Consider the following 22,873-nt stretch of genomic DNA (forward strand, 5'->3'; position numbering starts at 1 on the left):
TACAGCCCGCGTGCCCCACAGCCAGTACCCTTCAGCCCGCACACCCTACAGCCCGCGCGCCCTACAGCCCAGTACCCTACAGCCCGCCGCCCTACAGCCCACGCGCCCTTCAGCCCGCACACCCTACAGCCCGCGCGCCCTACAGCCCAGTACCCTACAGCCCGCCGCCCTACAGCCCACGCGCCCTTCAGCCTGTGCTCTGCAACAAGAGAAGCCACCACAGTGAGAAGCCCACACACCACAACAAAGACCCAGCACAGCCAAAAATAAATAAACCTTAAAAACAAGTACATGATTACTATTCTTTTAAGTCAGGAAGCTTTTGAGATCATTTATATGTTACACAGCAATAGAAAATGGAAACACTTTACAAATAAAACACACAGGAAGATAACCATGCCAGCAAGTGGCAAAGGCAGAATTTGAATCGTCAGTCCATATATAAAGCCCCAATTTTTTTCTACCAGAGGGTACTGCCTCCAAGTTTGCTCAGAGTGACCCACATTTCCAAAGAAAACAACAGTACTCAGACTGAAAGCTCTAAGAGCAATATATACTCCCCCAAATTAGTGTTTTCAGTTAACACTCAGGACAGTAGGTCATTCCATTAGCAGGCTCAAAATTCCTGCACCTCTGACTCATCAATATCTTTCCCACCCTAGTAACAGCATCTCCTAGAGATGTTTAAGAAACATCACTATGTCAATAATAATAAACCTCAACATTTACAGAACATTTCACAAAGCACATTAACGATCACTAATTTGATCTTCAGGAAACCCCCCTATGAAACAGATAAGGCAGGTATCATACAGACAAGGCTCAAAAAAGGTATAACTAACTAACTACAGGGCTTCCCTGGTGGCTCAGGACAGTTCAGTTGCTCAGTCGTGTCTGACTCTTTGCAACGCCACGGACTGCAGCACACCAGGCCTCCCTGTCCATCACCAACTGCCGGAGTTTACTCAAACTCATGTCCATTGAGTGGATGACATCTCATCCTCTGTCGTCCCCTTCTCCCGCCTTCAATCTTTCTCAGCATCAGGGTCTTTTCAAATGAGTCAGTTCTTTGCATCAGGTGGCCAAAGTACTGGAGCTTCAGCTTCAACATCATTCCTTCCAATGAACACCCAGGACTAATCTCCTTTAGGATGGACTGGTTGGATCTCCTTGAAGTCGAAGGGACTCTCAAGAGTCTTCTCCAACACCACAGTTCAAGAGCATCAATTCTTCAGCGCTCAGCTTTCTTTTAGTCCAACTCTCACATCCATACATGACCACTGGAAAAACCATAGCCTTGACTAGATGGACCTTTGTTGGCAAAGTAATATCTCTGCTTTTTAATATGCTGTCTAGGTTGGTCATAACTTTCCTTCCAAGGAGTAAGCGTCTTTTAATTTCATGGCTGCAATCACCATCTGCAGTGATTTTGGAGCCCAAGAAAATAAAGTCAGCTACTGTTTCCCCATCTTTTTGCCATGAAGTGATGGGACCAGATGCCATGATCTTAGTTTTCTGAATGTTGAGCTTTAAGCCAATTTTTCACTCTCCTCTTTCACTTTCATCAAGAGGCTCTTTAGTTCCTCTTCACTTTCTGCCATAAGGGTGGTGTCATCTGCATGTCTGAGGTTATTGATATTTCTCCCGGCAATCTTGATTCCAGCTTGTGTTTCCTTCAGCCCAGCATTTCTCATGATATACTCTGCATATAAGTTAAATAAGCAGGGTGACAACATACAGCCTTGACGTACTCCTTTTCCTATTTGGAACCAGTCTGTTGGTCCATGTCCAGTTCTAACTGTTGTTCCTGACCTGCATACGGATTTCTCAAGAGGCAGGTCCGGTGGTCAGGTATTCCCATCTCTTTCAGAATTTTCCACAGCTTATTGTGATCCACACAGTGAAAGGAGCTGGCACAGTCAATAAAGCAGAAATAGATGTTTTTCTGGAACTCTCTTGCTTTTTCAATGATCCAGCGGATGTTGGCAATTTGATCTCTGGTTCCTCTGCCTTTTCTAAATCCAGCTTGAACATCTGGAAGCTAACGGTTCACATACTGTTGAAGCCTGGCTTGGAGAATTTTGAGCACTACTTTGCTAGCGTGTGAGATGAGTGCAACTGTGCGGTAGTTTGAGCATTCTTTGGCATTGCCTTTCTTTGGGACTGGAATGAAAACTGACCTTTTCCAGTCCTGTGGCTACTACTGAGTTTTGCAAATTTGCTGGCATATTGAGTGCAGAACTTTCACAGCATCATCTTTTAGGACGGTGGCTCAGTGGTAAAGAAATCTGCCTGCCAATGCAGGAGACGCAGGTTCGATCCCTGGGCTGGGACGATCCCCTGGAGTAGGAAATAGCGACCCATTCCAGTAATCTTGCCTGGGAAATCCCATGGACAGAGGAGTCTGGTGGGCTACAAATCATGGGGTCACAAAAGAGTGGGACACAACTTAGCGACTAAACAGCAACAAACTACCTAACAATAAAATAAGTAGGGATTCGATTTCATATTTTCTGACTCCATGTCAAGCGCTCTTTTCAACTCAATTCAACTCACTTGAAAGAACTTTCATGGAGTGCCTTTGGGTGTACTTTCGTAAACAGCACTGTCTCTGCAACTATTCTGAAGCATCTACTTGGCACAAAGCGTCATGGTGGGCACCACACATTCTCCACTTTCAGGAACGGCGCAAAAACATCTCTGATCGCTGATCTCTACAAAAAGCCAGTCTTTCCCCACTCTGATCCACTCTTGACACCGCCATCCAACAATCTTCCTAATTCACTTCCTTAATCACAATTCAAAAACTGTCAAAGATAACTTCCCATAAAAATAGAGGCCAAATCTCATCTGCTTCCAAAGTCTTCTATAAACTGACTCTAACTTACCTGGTAATTTCCCGGCACTTGCTAAGAAAAACCGAGTTAATCTCTTCCTTCCTGTCCATGTTGGCTTTCTTTATAACCTTCTTGCTCTCCCTTTGGTTCATATGATCACTCAAACCCAGAAGTGAGGCTCAAGTATTTCATCCCCAACTCCCGACAGAGAGTCCCTTCCTTCCAAGACCTTAAAATTTACTGTTGAGCTATAATTAATAATTCAAAACAACACACCATAATTAAATTAGGTGGCACAGATTATAGCTCACAGTGACTTTAAGGAGAAGAATCCACCAAGGGCTGCAAGAGAGTCTTCAGGAAGAAAAGAACACTTGAAATGGGTTCTGACTGATAGGCTAGGATAGGAACTGGCAGAAGTAAAATCACCCATGATGAGGAGCAACGGAAAAGCCTTCCCTTCTTCCCATTTACATCTCACCTAAGCCTCCAGCCAATATCGTCTCCTTCAGGAAGCCTTCCTCAGGAACTTCACACTCTAACCAACATTCTCTTCTCTGCGCTTCTAATACCATCACTGTACCACCCATGACACTGAATCAGGCCCTCAGTCCTTCTATATTATATTAACAAACCTTGTCTCACTGATCTGGCAGCAATATGTCCCCACATAGAAAGCACTCAATATTTGTTCAACTGAACTCAGTTCAGCAGCCACTGTTGCCTTCTGTCTTTTAAAAACCCATCGATCATAACACTGGTTCTTAACTTACCGGGCATCGCCTTTGGAAAGGTTGGTATTTACAGGATTGAGAATAACCTTGTTTGCGTCTACATCCACCACACATTTGGTGTGCAAGTCAATTTCTGCCAGATTGAAAAAGCAAAAAATGAGTCATTTTTGAAGCAGTGTATGTCAGAAAAAGCATTTGACCAAAAAAAAAAAAAAAAATCCAACACTCTTTCAGAATAGAAACAGTCAACAAACTAGAAATAGACAGGAACTTCCTCAATTGACCTGATAAAGGGCATCTAAAAAACTTGCAGCTAACTTCACACTTAATGGTAAAAGACTGAACAGCCTACCTACTAGCATCAGAAATAAGACAAGGATATCTATACCTGAAACATTTCCCTGGTGGCTTAGAGGGTAAAGCGTCTGCCTGCAATGCAGGAGACCTGGGTTCGATCCCTGGGTTGGGAAGATCCCCCGGAGAAGGAAATGGCAACCCACTCCAGTACTGTTGCCTGGAAAATCCCATGGACAGAGGAGCCTGGTCAGCTACAGTCCATGAGGTCACAAAGAGTCAGACACGACTGAGAGACGACACGTATACACCAATAAAAAAAAAAAAAAGATGAGAAGGATGGCTACTATTGAGCCTATTCAAGGATATACCAGAACTTCTGGTCAGGGCAGTTAAGCAAGAAAAACTAACATAAGGCATCTCAACTGAAAAGAATAAATAAAACTACCTTTATTTGCACAAGATAGGATCTTATATATAGAAAATCCTAAAGAATCCACTAAAAAGCTACTAGAATAAACAGGTTTTGCAAAGTTGTAGGATATACACTCAATACACAAAAATCAGTTGTTTCCATACACCTGCAATAAAAAATCCAGAAATGAAGTTAAGAAAATTTCATTTATAACATTTTTGATTCATTTATATCAAAAAGATTTAAATGTTTAGGTAAAACCTTAAAAGAAGTGCAAAACATATACACTGAAGATTCCAAAATATTGTTGAAAGAAATTAAACACTTAAATAGAAGGAAATTATATTCATGAAGCGAAAGACTTAATCCTGTTAGGATAGCAATAACTCCTCTATACAAAAACTCAAGGCAATCCCTATCAAAATTCCAGTCAACTTTTTTTTTTTTCCCCAAAAGTTAACAAGTTGATCCTAATTCTATGTGGAAATGCACAAGACCTAGAATAGCCAAAAAACCTTGAAGAACAAAATACAAAGACAGCACTTGTCGATTGTAAACTTACTACACAACTACAGGAATCATGGTACTAATAAAACGAGGACAGATACGTGGATCAATGGAACAGAGAGTCCAAAATCAGTCAGATTTATGGCCAAATGACAACAGTGCCAAGAAAATCAATGGGCTAAGTACAGTCATTTCAACAAATGGCGCTAGCACGCCCTCATCAAAATGAAAAACTTCTGTGCTTCAAACGATACCATCAAGGGAGTAAAAAGATAATCTACAGAATTGAGAAAATATTTGTGCATCATCTATCTAATAAGGGACTTGCATCAGAAAATATAAAGAACTCTTACAACTCAATAATTTTAAAATGGGCCAAGACTGGGACTTCCCTGGTAGTCCAGTAATTAAAACTCCATGCTTCTAGGAGGCACGGGTTCAATTCCAGGCTGGGGAACTAAGATCTCACATGCCACATGGAACAGTCAAAATAATAAAACAAAATGGGCAAAGATTTGAACGGACATCTCTCCAAAAAAAATACAAAAATGGCCAATGACCACAAGAAATGACGCTCAACATCATTCATTAGACAATGGGGAAATGCAAATGAAAACCACAAGATACCACTTCACACCCTCTAGCATAACTAACCAAAAAGACATATAACTAATATAAATACTGTCAGTGACATTGCAGTTTAAAAAAGAACAAATAATAAAAGTGTAAATTGGATCATGTCCAAAAAAAGCCAGGTAAGTATAGGTGAGGACATGGAAAAATTGGAACCTATATACAGTACTGGTGGGAATATAAAATGGTGCAGTCACCTTAGAAAGCAGTCTGGCAGTTCCTAATGGTTACACATAGAATTAGCACATGACCCAACAATTCCTACTTACAGAGATATACCCAGGAGAAACCTATGTCCATACAAAAGTTTATACATAGAAGTTCATAGCAGCATTATTTGGCTATTCATAACAGCTAAAAAGTGTAAACAACCCAAGTGTCCTTCAACTAATGGATGAATAAATGTGGTATATCCATAAAACAGAACACTACAGCAATTAAGTAGGTACTGACACATACAGTGGCAGACTTTATTTTGGGGGCTCCAAAATCACTGTGGATGGTTATTACAGCCATGAAATTAAAAGACGCTTACTCCTTGGAAGGAAAGTTATGACTAACCTAAACAGCATACTAAAAAGCAGAGACATTACTTTGCCAACAAAAGTCCATCTAGTCAAGGCTATGGTTTTTCCAATGGTCATGTATGGATGTGAGAGTTGGACTATAAAGAAAGCTGAGTGCTGAAGAATTGATGCTTTTGAACTGTGGTGTTGGAGAAGACTCTTGAGAGTCCCGTGAACTGCAAGGAGATCCAACCAGTCCATCCTAAAGGAGATCAGTCCTGAATATTCACTGGAAGGACTGATGCTGAAGCTGAAACTCCAATACTTTGGCCAGTGAAGAGTTGACTCATTTGAAAAGACCCTGATGCTGGGAAAGATTGAGGGCAGGAGGAGAAGGGGATGACAGAGGATGAGATGGTTAGATGGCATCACCGACTCAATGGTCATGAGTTGGAGTAAACTCCGGGAGTTGGTGATGGACAGGGAGGCCTGGCGTGCTGCGGTTCATGGGGTTGCAAAGAGTCGGACATGACTGAGTGACTGAACTGAACTGATACATACTAAAACACAGATGAAGTTTGTGCTAAGTAAAAGAAGCCAGTCACAAAAGACCACCTATTGTATGATTTTACTTATTTTTAACATTCCGAACAGGCAAATAGAGACAGAAAATAAACTAGTTATTGCCGAGAGCTGAGGCCTGACTGTCGGCGGGCATAAGTGTCTACTGGGGGTGATGAAGACGTACTAAAATTGTGCTCATAGTTTTCACAACTGCATGAGTGCAGTAAAAACGACTGATGTGGCTGAACTGTATGAAATGTGAACTGTATCTTAAAGTTTTGGGGGTTTTTTTTAATGTATATAGGCCACATCGTGTTCTCTTATTTTCATATTCCTCTACATTTCTGACCCAAAGTATGAAACAGTTTCTCTTTGCCTTATCTCTACTACACAAAGATATGCTCTAACGAAACAAACTGCCCTCCACTGGAGTCATTTTGTATTTTCCTAAGAACCTTGGCCAAATGTCAATGTCAAACTCATTACAACTTTAGAGTATTTCCACTGCCAGCAAAGAGGATTCATTTTTTGTTTGATTGCTTTAACTTACGTAACTGAGACAAATGAAAAACAAAACAAAAATTTCCTTTCCTGTCCTACCAAAACTCAACTTTTCTCATATCAGTTATTTTATCAATACATTTGTTTGCAAAGACATAATCTATAAGTACGAAAAATTCAGTGGTCGGGCTTTTAGCCAATACTTTTTTCAGGCAAAGAGAACTGAAAAGAAAACAGAGCTATGTTTTATCCAGGTGTGGAAGACTAACTCCTGAAGGCTTATATTTCACTGTGGTCAACCAATATTAAAGTCTATTTCTAATACTTGTGTTTAAATCCACTCTATACTGTCACAGAAATGCTGCAAGAAAGCCTTAGTCACAACGAAGAAACTTTTCAAGCCCTTATCTTTACTTCTTCCTTTCCTTAGGCCCAGGCTTCCCAGGAGGTCCCAAGGTAAAGAATCTACCTGCCAATGCAGGAGACACAGGTTCAATCCCTGGGTTGGGAAGATTTTCTGGAGAAGAAATTAGCAACCTACTACAGGATTTTGGCCTGGGAAATCCCATGGCCGGAGGAGCCTGGCGGGCTACGGTCCACGGGGTCGCTAAAGAGTTGGGCACGACTAAGCGTGCACAAAACGTTCCTTAGCCCCATAGCTCAAGAAAGTTTGCACACATCATACTTTGTTAATACCACCCCTTAATGACCTCTGACCATGCTATATTGGCCAGCCCCATATGTATATATTGTACACAAGTGCATTATCGAGCCTCCGGAAATTGTACTGACTCAGAATCTGCTATCTCACCACCCACCACAAAGCTAGATATTAGTTTCTTGCAAGAATGTCTGGTCTGAGCAAAGGCGCTGCATGTATAGTTCTGTATCAGAACTGCACATCTTAAAAAAAAAAAAAAAAGAAGTGCACATCTAGAATGCATGCCTGCAAAGCTGTAAATCAAATACTTTCCCCACGCCCACCAGAGTTTTGCCTTCATTTCAGATGATCTGGAATTGAGAAAGCATTCAAACATTTTCCTTCAATATTTGTAGGCTTTTCTCCTATACTCTTCACAGCTCCTCCATCTTACCCCTCATGACTTCACTAGATACATTAATAATTTGAAAATATTAAATGGCATGATTAAGGAACCAATTCCCAGAAAATCCTTTATAATTCAAAGAACTACCTAATAGCTAATATAGTCAACCTAAACTCATTTTGTCCTAAAGAGGGCAATCCTAACAAATGTGCCTACATTTAACCCTCTGGAGGTGGCCTTTAAAATTATAAACTATCTTCACTTTTTTATTGCTCAGTTTTTATTATCAAATAAAATTCCCACCCCAATGCTGTTACAAGAAGGTTTTTCACAAGACTGTTTAGAATATGGGTGGAACATCCAGGACACACACCCAAGCAAATAAGAGCAGTGAAGAGAGTTTAAGGGTCAGATTCTCTGGTCGCTCAGACGGTAAAGAATCTGCCTCCAATGCAGGAGACAGGGGTTCCATCCCTGGGTCGGGAAGATCCCCTGGAGCAGGGAATGGCAACCCACTCTAGTATTCTTGCCTGGAGAACTCCATGGACAGAGGAGCTTGGTGGGCTATAGTCCATGCGGTCGCAAACAGCCAGACATGACTGAGCAACTAACATACACAAAAAATTAAGGGTCAGATATACGAAAAGCATTTTACATCTAAATGTGATCAAAGCTTGAATAAAATTATACTGCTTCAAAATTCTAAATATGACACCTCCATTGAAAACTTCTTGCTCTATACTTCTTAGAAAGCAAAGAAACGGAAAGTGAAGTCGTGTCCAACTCTTCGCGACCACATGGACTGTAGCCTACCAGGCACCTCCATCCATGGGATTTTCCAGGCAAGAGTACTGTAATGGATTGCCACTTCCTTCTCCAGGGGATCTTCCCAACCCAGGGATTAAACCCAAGTCTCCTGCATTGCAGGCAGACGCTTTACCGTCTAAGCCACCAGGGAAGCCCCTTAGAAAGCAAAGCCATGATTAAATCGCAATGCCAAATTTAGGCCTTAAATTTAAGCTGGATTTTAAAAAAGAAAAAAATTTAAACACCTATCAAAAATCCAAAAGATAAACACCTTCCTCTTAGTCTGGAACAACACTTTGGTTAAAAAGATAAAGACCTAGCTGTTATGTTCTACCTGTGTAAAAATAGCATGAAAGTGAACATGAACACACATGAACAACCATGTTCACAAAGCTAAAAGGTGGAAGCAACCAACTTTCCATCAATGGATGAATGGATAAACAGAATGTGGTATGTGTATATATATGTATGTATATGTGTATGTATCTATTTTTTTTCCCAATGGAAAATGATTCAATCTTTAAAAAGAATGAAATTCTGCTAAAACATGTACAAACCTTGAAGACATAGTGCTAAGAAAAATAAACCAGTCACAAAGGATAAGTTTTGCAGGATTCCACTTGTATGAAGACACTTAGAGTAGTCAAAGTCAGAGATAAAAAGTGTGACGGTAGCTGCCAGGGGTGGGGCTAAAGGGTCCACAGGGAGTTAGTATTTCAAGGGCATGGAGTTTCAGTTCTGCAAGATAAAAAAGTTCTAGAGATGGATGGTGGTGATAGTTCCATAACAATGTTAATGTACTTAATGCCACTGAACTGTACACTTAAAAGTGGTTTAAGATGGTCAATTTTGTATCTATGTTACCACAATAAAAAAAAAGCACTAAATACTCATCATTAGTATAATAAGTAACACATGGACAACAGCTTACTCCCAGGGAAGCATAAAATAATAAGATTGGTATTTAATTAGCACTATGTCTGAAAACCAATAAAAAATGAGAGTGATCTTAGAGTTAAGTAGTGCTGTAAGTTTATGTTATGACTAATCAAATTTTACAGTACTCAGAACCACGAATGCTTTGATGTATCCATGGTCCTTAGAAAAAGACAGACAGAAATTTACTCCACTAACATTGAAGCTCCCATATTATTTTCCAAACAGGATCTTTTTCTAGGTCAAGTTCCTCAAGATGAATAAAATATCAACAGCTGACAATTCAGTTTACTCAGCCAGCAAATTAGTCACCTTATAAAAGTGAACAATAATTTGAAATGAGTCTTTCTGCAATGCATAAATCAGCGATGGCTCTGTCTCCAATGACATCATAGTCAAAGATGGGCAGGGCCTGGAAGACTCCCTTTATATAACTCATGTTCTGTCTGGGGAGATGCATCATTCTCAGAGTGGACAAAATAATTCTGAGTTGTCCATTTATTAATCTGCCTTTCTAATTCTCCAGAAAATTAATAATAATTTTCAGACCAAACCTACTACTCAGAAATACAAATAAACCTCCCTTTATCTATCTATAACTTACTGTTAAATTTACAAGTAAAATTCACAAGGAAGATAGTAAATTATTAATAACTGTAAGAGTCACATCTTAGATTGCAAATTTTGCATGCTTTATATGGTTCTATTTTCAATAATCTGTGTCATAAAGTTAGTATTTTTACACGTCTGGGTATGCTCGTAATATTCATCACTAATATTTCATATATGAAGTGCTTGTTTTCCCAAATGGAATGTAGTAGTCTTATTAGAATAGGAAATAAGACTTATATTCTTTACTATAATTACAAGTGGCTTGGGACCCTTTTGAGGCCCACTGACCCAAGGAGAAAAAAAGGACGTGATGCCAGGGAGGCCTGGAGAGCTGCAGTCCACGGGGTCACAAAGAGCTGCACACAACCAGGCATGAACAACGACCCAAAGAGAAAAAAAAGAATGTGATGCCACACAGGAAAGAGAGCAAGGAAGTAGTTTGCTTTCTAGTAAGAGATATATAAAATATCCTAATCACTTACTTCTATGTTTTTACCACTGAACATGAGAATCTATGCAATAAACAAAAGATAAAATATAACTGAGTTCTAATACGGCTAAAGAAATGACTGAGGAATGAAGGAAAATACTAGACAAGATGCCTGGTAAGGGGAAGAGAGATGATAACACCAAAACAACTGAAATACTCTTGAGTCTGTTTTCAAGAAACTCATCAACTTCCCAGGATTAGAAAGTAGGTCTTTAAAAACTTATAAGGCAAAACCAGAATAAACAAATTTATCTTGAAAAAAGAAGAACAAAGCAGAAAGACCAGTGTCACCAATTTCAAACTTACTACAAAGCTATACTAATCAGACAGCAGGGTACTAACCTAAGAACAGACATATAAATCAATGAAATAGAACTGAGAATCCAGAGATATGCTGTCACATTTATGGTCAACTAATTTTCAACAAGGGTGCCAAGACAATCCAATGGGGAAAATATAGTCATTTCAACAAACGGTGCTAGGACAATTGTGTATCTACGTGCAGAAAGATAAAATTGATTTCTTCCTCACCCCTCATTCAAAAGTTAATTCCAGGGGTTTCCTGGTGTCCTACTGGCTAGGATTCTGGGCTTCTGCGGCCAAGGGTCCAGGTTCAATCCCTGGTCAGGGAACTGACATCCCATAAGCCACGCAGTCAAAACAAAAATAAATTTTAAAAACTAACTCCAAACAAATCAAAGACCTAAATAAATGCATGAGCTAAAACTATAAAACTCTTAGAAAATATACACATTAAATTCACATGACTGTGAGTTAGGCACTGGCTTCTTAGAGATCAAATCAAAAGCACAAGCAACAAAAGAAAAAAACAGATAAATTGGACCACATCAAAATGAAAAACTTTTGTGCTTCAAAGGACACCACTGAAAGAATGAAAAGGCAACCCACATGCTCAAGAAAATATCTGCAAATCAAGTATCTGTTACAGGACTGGCATCCAGAATATATAAAGAACTCTAAGAATTCAATAATTTTAAAAAAAGATAAGCCAATTTAAAAAATAAGAATAGGGTTTGAATAGAGATCTCTGAAAATATATACAAAAGGCACATGAAAAGATGCTTAATTAACATTATTAGACATCGGGGATAAGAAAATAAAAAATCATAATGAGACTGCACTTCACACCCATTAGGATGGCAATCAAAAAGAAGGCCGATAAAACTGATGGGGAAGACGTGTAGAAACTGAAACCCTCACATATTGCTGAAGCTGGTGTAAAATGGTGCAGTAACTCTGGAACACCATTGAGCAGTTCCGCAGGAGTTAGAGTTACTACATGACCCAGGAATTCCACTTCTATATTTATACATACTCAAGAGAAAGGAAAATACACAATAACTTATTATTACATTACACAAAAGTTCATGATTCATTAAAAGCCAAAAAATGGAAACAAGCCAGATGCCCATCAACTGAGAATGGGCATCAAAGTGCAGCATATCCATGTCAGAACACTGCTGTGCTGTGCCTAGTCACTCAGTCCTGTCGGATTGTGTGTGACCCCATGGACTGCAGTCCGCCAGTTCCTCAGTCCCTGGGGATTCCCCAGCAAGGATCCTGGAGTGGGTTTTCCATGCCCCCCTCCAGGGGATCTTCCCAACCCAGGGATTGAACCCAGGTCTCCCACATTCCAGGCGGATTCTTTACCATCTGAGCTATCAGGTAAGCCCCAAAGAATATTATTCAGCCTTAAAAAGGAATGAAGTATTGATTCATGCTACAACATGGCTAAGTCCTAAAGGACTTATGCCAAGGGAAAGGAGTCAGATACAAAAGTCCATAAATCATATGACTCCATTTATATGAATGTCCAGATTAGGGAAATCCAGAGACAAGATGTAGATCAGGGGCTGTGGGGAGAGGGGAGGGGATGGGAGTGCGGGTGGATGGAGAGTAACCACTAACTGGAGAGCGTCTCTCGTAGGGATGATAAAAAATGTTCTGGAATCCGGTAGTGGTGATCATTGCACAACTCTGCAAATACACTAAAAGCCACTGAATTATACACTTTTGATAGGTGAATTACATCTCAAAAATAGCTCAGAAGGAATGGTCCCACTACCATCAATGGATGTAAACTATGGTTCAAGTCCCTCAACCACACTTCTAAATAATCACTACTTTGAAGAACCCAGCCAACCCAATTCTCACTCACAATTAATAACCTCACATTCTACCTCATCAAGAAAACTGAACACTCTAGGGCTTTCCCATTGTATAATGATCCTCTCCCCTCTATATTTCAAAAATTCTCCACTCTAATGACTATTTCTCCCTGTTGATAAAAAGGCTCAAACAACTCCCAGACTTGGGTTGGCAGGGAGCGGGGGAGGCCTGTTCCTCATCTCCAGAAGACCATTCTTTACCATGGCTTTCTATACGCCATTTCTTGAAAGAAAACTCCCGTATACTCACTGCCTCCATATGAGCACACACACTGATTTCTCAGCCCACTACCAACCCACCAACAGCAATTCATTCATTCAGTCGAAATTATTCTTTTGCCATTCTTCACCCTGGGCCACCACATTACTTTCACCTGCTTTTCCTTACGCCTGTCTTCTCAGCCTCTGTGACCTCCTCCTTCAGGAACATGCCTTAATTTGGTGTTCTATAAGATCTTCTAAATATAGTAACAACTTCCATGTCTACCCGAATCTCCAGTCCCTTATTTTCAGCCTCCTGTACAACAGCTTTCTCGATCCACCCCTTGGCTGCACCTCAGAACCTAAAACTCAACAAGTCTGTTGCATTTCTTCCAGGCATACACTACATCTCATCTGAAGATGTAGGTGCAGTGGGTGGTGTGTGATAAGCACTGACTAAATACTGTTGAATGTCTAACAAGAGAGCTCATAACTTCCCATACCTCTACCTTAAAACCTGCTTCTCCCACATTTCTAATCTCAGTTGATGACACCGGCACTCATTCACTTAGTCATCTAAACTGGAAGCTTTGCAGTCATCCTATATTTCCTAGGGCTTCCCCTGTGGCTCAGTTGGTAAAGAGTCCACCTGCAATGCAGGAGACCTGGGTTCAATCCCTGGGTTGGGAAGATCCCCTGGAAAAGGGAAAGGCTACCCACTCCAGTATTCTGGCTTAGAGAATTCCATGGACTGTATGAGGTTGCAAAGAGTCGGACACAACTGGCAACTTTCACTATATTTCCTAAATCTTGGCTGCTTTCACACCACCTTGAAATGCAAGGCCACAAAGGGTCTTTGCATCACCCACCTCTCAGGAATGCGGCCCCAGCCAGCAACCTTCAGGACAAACAGCAGGTCTGCTCACCGCTTAAGAGCAATGGGGTTCCCAGCTCAGTGCTCCTCAGATGCAACCCAAACCCAAACCCACTGCCTGCAGAGCATCCGTCTGGACCCCTCCACATCACTCCTGTGGGATTTGCAGGCGAAATCTGACCCCAAAGTCCTGTGTCTTTCACCAGCATCCATCTAGGAGTAACAAGCTCATGTATCAGCTTGTGAGCAAGGTAAAGATGCAGACCTTAATTTCTCTTCCGAGAGCATCTCTGTAACAGTGCCACTGCCCCTTTCAAAAACCTAGACATTTGTGACAACACAGATGGACCCCAAGGAATGTACTGTACTAAGCAAATCAAACACCGTATAGTTTTATTTATATAAAAAAATATAAATATGAAGAATATAAAACAAAACAATCAGGATGGGGAACACATGTACACCCATAGGGGATTCATGTCAATGTATGGCAAAACCCATACGATATTGTAAAGTAAAAAAATAAAGAAATACAACTAAAACAAAAAAAGTCTCACAGACACAGAGGACAGACCAGTGGTTATAGAGAAGAGGGTTGGAGGCTGGCAAAATGGATGAAGGGGGCGAAATTGTTTGGTGACATGGTTACTAGACTTATTGTAGCGATCACTTTTTAAGAGTTAAGTTGTACACCTGGAACTAATATGTTCATACCAATTTTACCTAAAACAAACCTACAGTCATTGCACCCCTTATCCTGTCCTAGATCCCCCCTGAATCTGCCTGGACCTCACTTCGGTAACTTCATTCGGCTCTGCTCCCCACAAACTTCTCAACTTCAGTGAAGCCACCTTCCATCACTCCTCACATCCCCCACTCGCCACATGCTTCCAGCTTTTCCAAGAAAGCACAGAATTTAAGGGCTGTGGCTCCAGAGTTGAACTGCCCACGTTCCAGTCCTCCGTTCCTCTACTTGGTAATTATGTGATTTGGTGCAAGTAGTAACTTTGTCCAAGTTTCCATTTTCTTGTCTGTAAAATGAGCTATCGTATAAATTCTTCCTAGAATTTTTGGAAAGACTGATCAAAATAATCTAGTTCAGTGCTCTGGATATGTCAGCACAAGGTAACCTCTCTAACTGTTATTTACAAGATACTGTCTGCTTCCTGCTGCTTGAATGTTTACAGCTAACTTCCCCGCTGTTCTTGCAAATATCTGGCTAATTCCACCTTTTGCTAAGCTCAACAACTCATGCTATGCACCCCACTTGACTTGTCTTCCTCCTTGTCAATTGTCTTCAACCCATTACTCATCATTCTCAAGTCCCACCCCCATTTCTTTAATTCATAAGGCACTGCTCGGACTTCCCTGGAGCTCCATGCTTCAAGTGCAGGGGGCAGAGGTTCAAACCCTGGTCAGGGAACTAAGATTCCACACGCCATCTGGCATGGCCAAAAAAAAAGCACTGTTGCTGACTTGTGTACTATCTTCTTGTGTGTGTGTGTGTGTGTGTGTGTGTGTGTGTGTGAATCCACCTGCCAGTGAAAGAGACGTAAGAGACTCAGGTTGGATCCCTGGGTTTGGAAGATCCTCTAGAGGAGGACACAGCAACCCACTCCAGTATTCTTGTCTAGAGAATCCCATAGACAGAGGAGCCTGGCGGGCCACAGTCCATAGAGTCAAAAAGAGTTGGACACGACTAAAGCAACTTAGTATATATAGCATGCATGGACTGTATCCTTATAACTGACTCACCCTGTGTACCTCTTATTACCAACCAGACAGTAAGTTCTGTTGGTCAAGGATCATGACTTATGCTTCTCATATATCGTGCACATCTTTGAAAATTACGCAAACTCAGGAATGCAGCATCCTGTGAAGATCATCATGTCTGATACGGCAGTAAAAGCACAAGCTTTAATGGCAAAACAGGAGAAATTCAGGCTCCAAAATCCTGCTTTTGTAATTCTGGGCAAGTTACCTAACTTCTCTGAGATTGTGTTCAATAGAAATTCTATAACCACCTTTCAAACTTTTGTTTCAAGAATAATGTATAAAAAGGAATGAACAACAACAAAAAAAGGAATGAACTTTGTAGCTCACAAATAGAAAACTCTCAAAAAGTAGCTATGATTTTTTTCCTCCAATCAACACATGTTAAATTGAATAGGCTAATTCATTAATGCTTGTGTCTATCAGCCACTCTGTCGTGTCTGACTCTTTGTGACCCCACAAGACTGTAGCCCGCCAGGCTCCTCTGTCCATGAAATTCTCCATGCAAGAAGACTGGAGTGGGTAGCCATTTCCTCCTCCAGGGGATCTTCCTGACCCTAGGATTGCAGGCAGATTCTTTAACTTCTGAGCCAATAGCAGCTTTTAAAGATATCAACAGCTTCTGAGAGGTAAAGCCCAATACCAGTTAAGTTGTGGACTTCAAGTCCCTTACACCAGCCAGTTTCACACACTTTCCTAATGAATACACTGCTTCTGCCGGCCAAGCTTTTGAACACAAAGGGAAACTGATCAGCGAGCAGAGATCAATAATAAATACATTTCCACCCAGTAAGCAGCTCAATTCATCTGCTTAACCAATAGTTTTGCCGGTGGCTTCTTCCATCTTCAGAACTTAAGAAATGGAAAAGTTGACACTGGTCACTGTTTTATGGAGGTGTGAGTCAAGGCAGGGGGCTGGGGGGAACGGAGCAGTGGGGAGGAATGGACATCAATGCCAATTCAAACAAATTTTGATTTGATAAACCTGTACTTTCTTCTTCAAAAGCCTCTAATCCAATGAGTATAAATCCCATTTTCAGTCACTGAGTTGACAGTAGAAACAGAAGAATGTTGTGATAGATGTGTCTCATCCTCTATTAGCATATCGAGCAGATGCTAATAGAACAAGAATCTTCTGTTTCAGAAATGTATCAGAAATTTCCATCCACAGTCATCTCTAACTCCAACACCAGTTCTCTCTCTCTGAGAAGGCTTAAGAACCACCAGTGGGTTTGGAGTCAAAAAATACCTTCCTGTTTCAAACATGCTCCCGCCCCACACTGCACCTTGACTTTCCGGGGATCTCCTGTTCTCCTGGACCACCAGGGTCTTCCAACAGTCCTTCCACAGGGACTCCTACAGTCCCAGTTTCGCCTGCCTTTTAAAAAATTTTTTTTTATTGAAGGATAATTGCTTTACAGAATTTTGTTGCTTTCTGTCAAACCTCAACATGAATCAGCCATAGATAAACATATGTCCTGTCCCTTTTGAACCTCCCTCCCTCACCTGTCTTCTGATTCCCACCTGCTCACTTGGTTTTGACTGGTCTCCTTCCTCTTCTGGGGGCTTCATTTTTCACCACGTTGCCCAGTGATGCCCTGAATCAGTTTATCTCACCCAGGCTTTGCAGCCTGCCCTGAGATCTGGCTATCTTTCTAATCATGCATGTGTCTTGAGACCCACACAAAGTTCTATTAATAAAAAGCTGAACGGCGCACATGGCCCGGCCACCCTGAAGCCAGACTTCTGGGCCCCCTGCAACTTGGCCTGACCTTTCTCATCTCACCAGTCTCCGATCCCCCTGACGGAACCCCCCTGCCAGGGAGGAGGGTTATCTTATCTCAACTCTGTGCCTAACCTAGCCTGGCTCACTCCTACCCTTGTGCCTTTGCTCTCAGGCGGTACTTCCTTCTCAAAAAACCAATTTCCCCCTACTCCCCTCTTCTCCCACGGGAAACCGTTCCAACCATAAGCTCCCTCCCTCCACACAGAAGACTTCCCTCATCACCAGGCTTTGAAGGATCTCTCTAAATTCCTACATCTCCCTCTCATACACCTGGCATTTAGTCACTAGCAATCTGCTACAGGTTTTTTACCTTTCAATCCTATCTTTTCATATGACAGTCATTTCCTCATGAGCATACAACATTAAGTACACTTTATTTATTTTGTTTGTCTTGGCCATGCCACGCAGCATGCAGGATCTTAGTCCCCTGACCAGGAATCAAACTTGTGCCCACTGCAGAGGAAGTGTGGAGTCCAGACGACTGAACCACCCAGGAAGCCCCCCCTGTAAAGCACACTTTAAAAAATATTAATGCTCTAATAGCAGCCAACACCAAGAGAAAGTGTTCAGGAAATAAAATTCCCCCAACAAGAACAACCAATCTCATTTTTTCACATTTCTTTCGAGCCCTTGCCTGTTCCTGTTGGTATTTTTACATAGTAGTATCATGATAGTAGGTCCAACCATACAGTTACACATACTGTTTTACAGTCTGCTTTTTCTAACATAAGGAAGTCTTCCTTTTTAAATGGTTTTGATTTTCATCATTTTTAATGTCTATAAATATCTTATTCACTGAGATATTAAACTGTAATTCACTTAAGCACTGACTTCTACTTGACATTACATTAGTTTTTGTATCTTTCACCATAATGATGATTCTTCTCTGTGACTTTCACTGCATCAAGACTGAAATGCAAACCAAACCCTTGAGAAATCCCTGCTAAAATAGATGTATTGACCATGCTTCCTAACACCCAAAATAACCCATTTCACCGGTTTTTCTTCTTTCTAGCTAAATTTCTAACATAATTTTTGGTTTCATCACACCTCAGCAAATGTACTTCCCAAACAGTTTTTTACCTAGATTTATTTTGATAGTTAATCTCACACATATTTAAGCCACGAGAAGTCCCTTGAGGAAGGCAATAAAATCCCATACTACCTAATATAAGATAGACACCTGGCAGGCATTCAATGAATATTAAATATTTTTTAAGCCATCTACAGTTATAAAACATCAAATTACTGAACAGGAGATGTCGCTGACCTAACTAGTGCCATCAGTCATTCGTGTAAAACTTCGGCTCATTTAATAATTAGATTGGTTAATAATGCATGAACAGGTGTTCCTTACAGTACACAGAACACAACCAGGTTACTTGGTGAGCTGTACACGTCTCAGAGATGACATGCAGAGACGGACAAATAGAACTGCAAACAGAACTCCCAGATCTCGTGACAAAACAAGCTTGACCCCTTTGACTTCAGCTGTTCAAGTTCATACTTCAGAGGAAGAAAAGCGGGAAAAAAAAGTCGTAGTATTGAAACTATGTAGAATTACACAGGCATGTGAATACAAACTGGAATGAAAGTAAGAAAATGAGTGTGAATTGTTATGGTGAAAGAATGTTGGAGACTTCTTCCTTTTTATTTTTTGTTTAAATGTATAATGTTTGTATAATGTTAAAATGTATAACAATAAAAATATTCCCGACAAATGCATATTCATTAACCATTACAATTCTCGCTATTACTGAAGTAGGCCTAAAGCTGAATGTTCAGCTAAGTTCCCCAAGCCCACATATAGTTGAGCAAATGCAAAGAAACCAACCATCCACCTTAATACCTAAGCCCAGTCAGACACTGAATCACAGGAAGAACTTACTAGTACACTAGAAACTTCTTGCCAATTTAAGATTTTCCTTAACAGGTAGCTAATGGGATTCCAAGTATCATTCAGAATGATACATGGCAGAAACCAACACAATATTGTAGAGCAATTATCTTCCAATTAAAAATATTTTTTTAAAAATAGAAGAAATATAAAAGAGAAAAATATTATACAAAAATAAGTAAGTCTTTATAGAATAAAACTACATCGTCCCAGGAACCCATTCTCATCTCATTCTCACTGGTAAAGTCATTTCTGAGATTGCTTCCTGCACTAACCTGCCAAGGGAGAAACAATTATGACGAAAAGTTTACCATTCATCATAATTATATACTATTACTTAATACATTAGTTTTTCCAGAAGTAATAATTGGTCAAATAATTTTTTTCAAAATTACTGGAAAGGGATATGGCTTGGTTTTAGCCTTTTTAAGCAAACTCTACACAGCAGTTTAAAAATCACTGGCTTTAGAATTTCACTCCATTGTATTCCACTAGATCCTCAAGATGTATGTAAATGACTCCTTTAGGACAAAATAGAAATAGAACCACTTGTAATTCTCTACAGCAATCACTGAAAAAAAAAGTCCACGTGCACTCAGGAACTATAAGAGATGGCACTAAATTAAAGAGGCAGTTTACCACAAATAATGCACTTCTATTTAAAGGGTAAAGGATCTATGCATACACTTTAATTTTAAAATGAGTTCAAAAGAATAGCTAACATCTACTCCAAAACTGTAAGTATTATCCTATGCATCCCTTGAAACTCTAATACTGACACTTACAATCAATGTCTAATCAATGACTATGTATAAGTAAAAAGGTTAGTACTTCCCCTGGAAAACTGAAATTCAAAGTAGGGGGAGGGGAAGAATGAAGAATTTTAATTGAGAGTTAGCTGCCTCTTTTTAGCACTGACATTTCCCAAGTTTTCTGTGAACAGGAAATTTTTAAAATGTGCTGAAATCACCCTTTCAGAATCAAATCCCAGCTACTTTGCCTTTTCTGTGGCTTAGTGTTTTGCCTTGTTTCTAAATCACTGTGATGGTAATATACTTGAAATGAACTGAAATAAAGCTGCCTGAACTCCTTTAAGACCAGAAGCTTTCGGGAAACTTCCACAGTTCATCTAAGTTCTTTCATTGTGTCAGAGTGTGGAGTTAGTAAGGCCGAGACTGAAGACCCAAAACGTGCACTCTTTGAGAAGGTAAAGTAATTAAGTTCTTAGGGAAAACTTCTTCTGTGTCATCTGACAGCCTTTAGCCGACCAAGCAGGAACAGGAGGAATCACCAACTCAAAAAAAGAAAAAATGCCAGTATGCCAACCTGTTGATCTGTGTGTCTCAACATACAGCGAAGACAACCAGAAAGCAAGCCAATTTCTACACAGACCTAAACCACACTGAACTATGAACAAGTAAGTTGTGAAAACGACTTAATGATTCTGTTACTTACACAAATGATTTGCACTGAGAGCCTTACCAATTGAAAAGTCGTCTCCTGGGACTCTAATGATTTCCCCACTAGTATTACCTGGTGTAGGAGGTGTTTTCAATATCTCGTTTAAAGTAATCTGTCCTGTCACGAGCCTAGTTAAGCATTAAAGCCAAGGCCCAGCCCACCTCTTCTGACTTGAGTCGGGTTCTCTCTACTCCATCTGACTCTTTAAAGAGGATTTAAAATGTACTCGGTTTATCTGCTTTCTCTACCCTCCCTGCAGAATTGAGAGAATGCTTGAAAGATACAATTTCACAAGAATCTTGGCACCTAAGCTATTTATTGTTGAGAGATGACGAATATGACTTCAAGCAAAAGCAAAACTTTCTCAACAGTCAAAAAAAAAAAAAAAAAGCGGGGGGTGGGGTGGGGGCGGGCAACTCCTCTCCCCAAGTTCAATCAAAGTATTTACAAGTCTTTCTGACCGTCCAGGTTAAAAGGGATATTAAAGTTAAACACCAAGAGAAAGGAGTTTTTCTCTAGAGCGCTTTCTCAGGAGTAAGCCCAACTCCCTGCTCTTCTTCCTGCCGCGAGCCACGGGTGAGCGGGGTCTGGACGCCTGGGCCACCGACGTGGGGCCTGGGGGTCCCCGGCTGTCCCGGCCAGGCCGGAGGGCGAGGACCCCCGGGGCGGGGCCGCTCTGACAGCTGGAGGGCCGCGAGCGGGGGCGCGCGGGGCACGGGACCCGGGGCCGGGTGGAGAAGGAGGAAGCGAGCCCGGGGCGCTGGACGCGGGCGCCCTCCTGAAGGGCAGGGAGACCGGAGGGCGAAAGGGCAGCGGGGCGGGAGCACCGGCGGAAGGGCAGCGGGATGGGACGTGGGGCCCGCGGCGCCCCGGGACGCGGTGCCGGCGAGGGGAGGGGCGTCCCGCGCAGGCGGGGCGGGCGCGGAGGACGAGGTTTCGGGGTGCGCTGGCCGCCCCCCTCGCCCGGGCGCAGATTTCAGGGGCGGGGCCGGCCGGACCCCACACGGCGGCCGCGGCCAAGGCAAGGGCGCGCCAGGCACCTGCCGCCTCCGCCGCGGCGGCCCCGGGCTATCTGGGCTCTCACCTCTTCGGTTCATGGGCCGGATCCGGACGGCCACTTTCACTTTGGAGTCTCCCATCCTGCCGCCGCCGAGGTTCTCGCTCGGCTTCCGTCTGCCGCGGCCACCGGGCAACTCTTTGGGGCTGACCGGGCGGGAGGGGGCTACGGGAGAGAGAGGCGTGGCCAGGGCGGGGCCTGTGGGGGCGGGGCCGGCCCGGGGCTCCCGGCGCGCCCCCGCTGCATGACGGGACTTGTAGTCCCCGTCGGTGGTCTTGGGTAGGCCGGCAGAGCTTCGGGCGCGCTTCCCTCTCTGGAGTTTGTAAATTCCCTTCTGCTTCAACACCATCCTCTCCCTTGTGGTTAGTACTGAGACATAAGCTGTCTATGAGCTGATACCTCACCTGAAAACAAACAGTTGAAAAATGGCATTGGCGACCTTGCGACCTCTTTCAGACTCATTTCCTGACAATCTTGTGTTTGATCCCAGGCTCAAATTATCTCCTCTGCCTGGATTGCCCTCCCCACCTTGTTTGCTGAAATCACCCTTGAAGGCAAATCAAAAGTTACCTCTTCCAGAGATCTTCATAAATCCACAGGTTATCCCATACCAGCCACCCCCTGTCCCAGTCAAGACCTTGGGAAATCAGGCATCAAGCTGGGTTCAAATCCACCCTAAACAGTTTCCAGCTGTGTGACCAGACAAGCAATTTGACCACTCTGTGCTTGTCTTTTGCATATTTAAAATGAAGA

The 22,873-nt window shown here is 41.9% G+C and overlaps 1 protein-coding gene across 2 annotated transcripts in view; it reads right to left on the reverse strand.

The window, feature by feature from the left end:
- Positions 1 to 22,297, reverse strand: part of KIF13B (kinesin family member 13B) — a 202,503-nt gene extending 180,206 nt beyond the window's left edge. For both annotated transcript variants that reach the window (XM_043487165.1, XM_043487164.1), the window contains exons 1-2: positions 22,148 to 22,297; positions 3,611 to 3,704 (exon numbers count right to left, since the gene is read on the reverse strand). In XM_043487165.1, the coding sequence (XP_043343100.1) occupies positions 3,611 to 3,704; positions 22,148 to 22,202 (149 nt within the window). In that variant the 5' untranslated portion in view covers positions 22,203 to 22,297. The remainder of the gene's footprint in view (positions 1 to 3,610; positions 3,705 to 22,147) is intronic.
- Positions 22,298 to 22,873: the final 576 nt, after the last annotated feature.

Source organism: Cervus canadensis, chromosome 14 (assembly GCF_019320065.1).
Source record: "Cervus canadensis isolate Bull #8, Minnesota chromosome 14, ASM1932006v1, whole genome shotgun sequence".
Classification (NCBI taxonomy): Eukaryota; Metazoa; Chordata; class Mammalia; order Artiodactyla; family Cervidae; genus Cervus; species Cervus canadensis.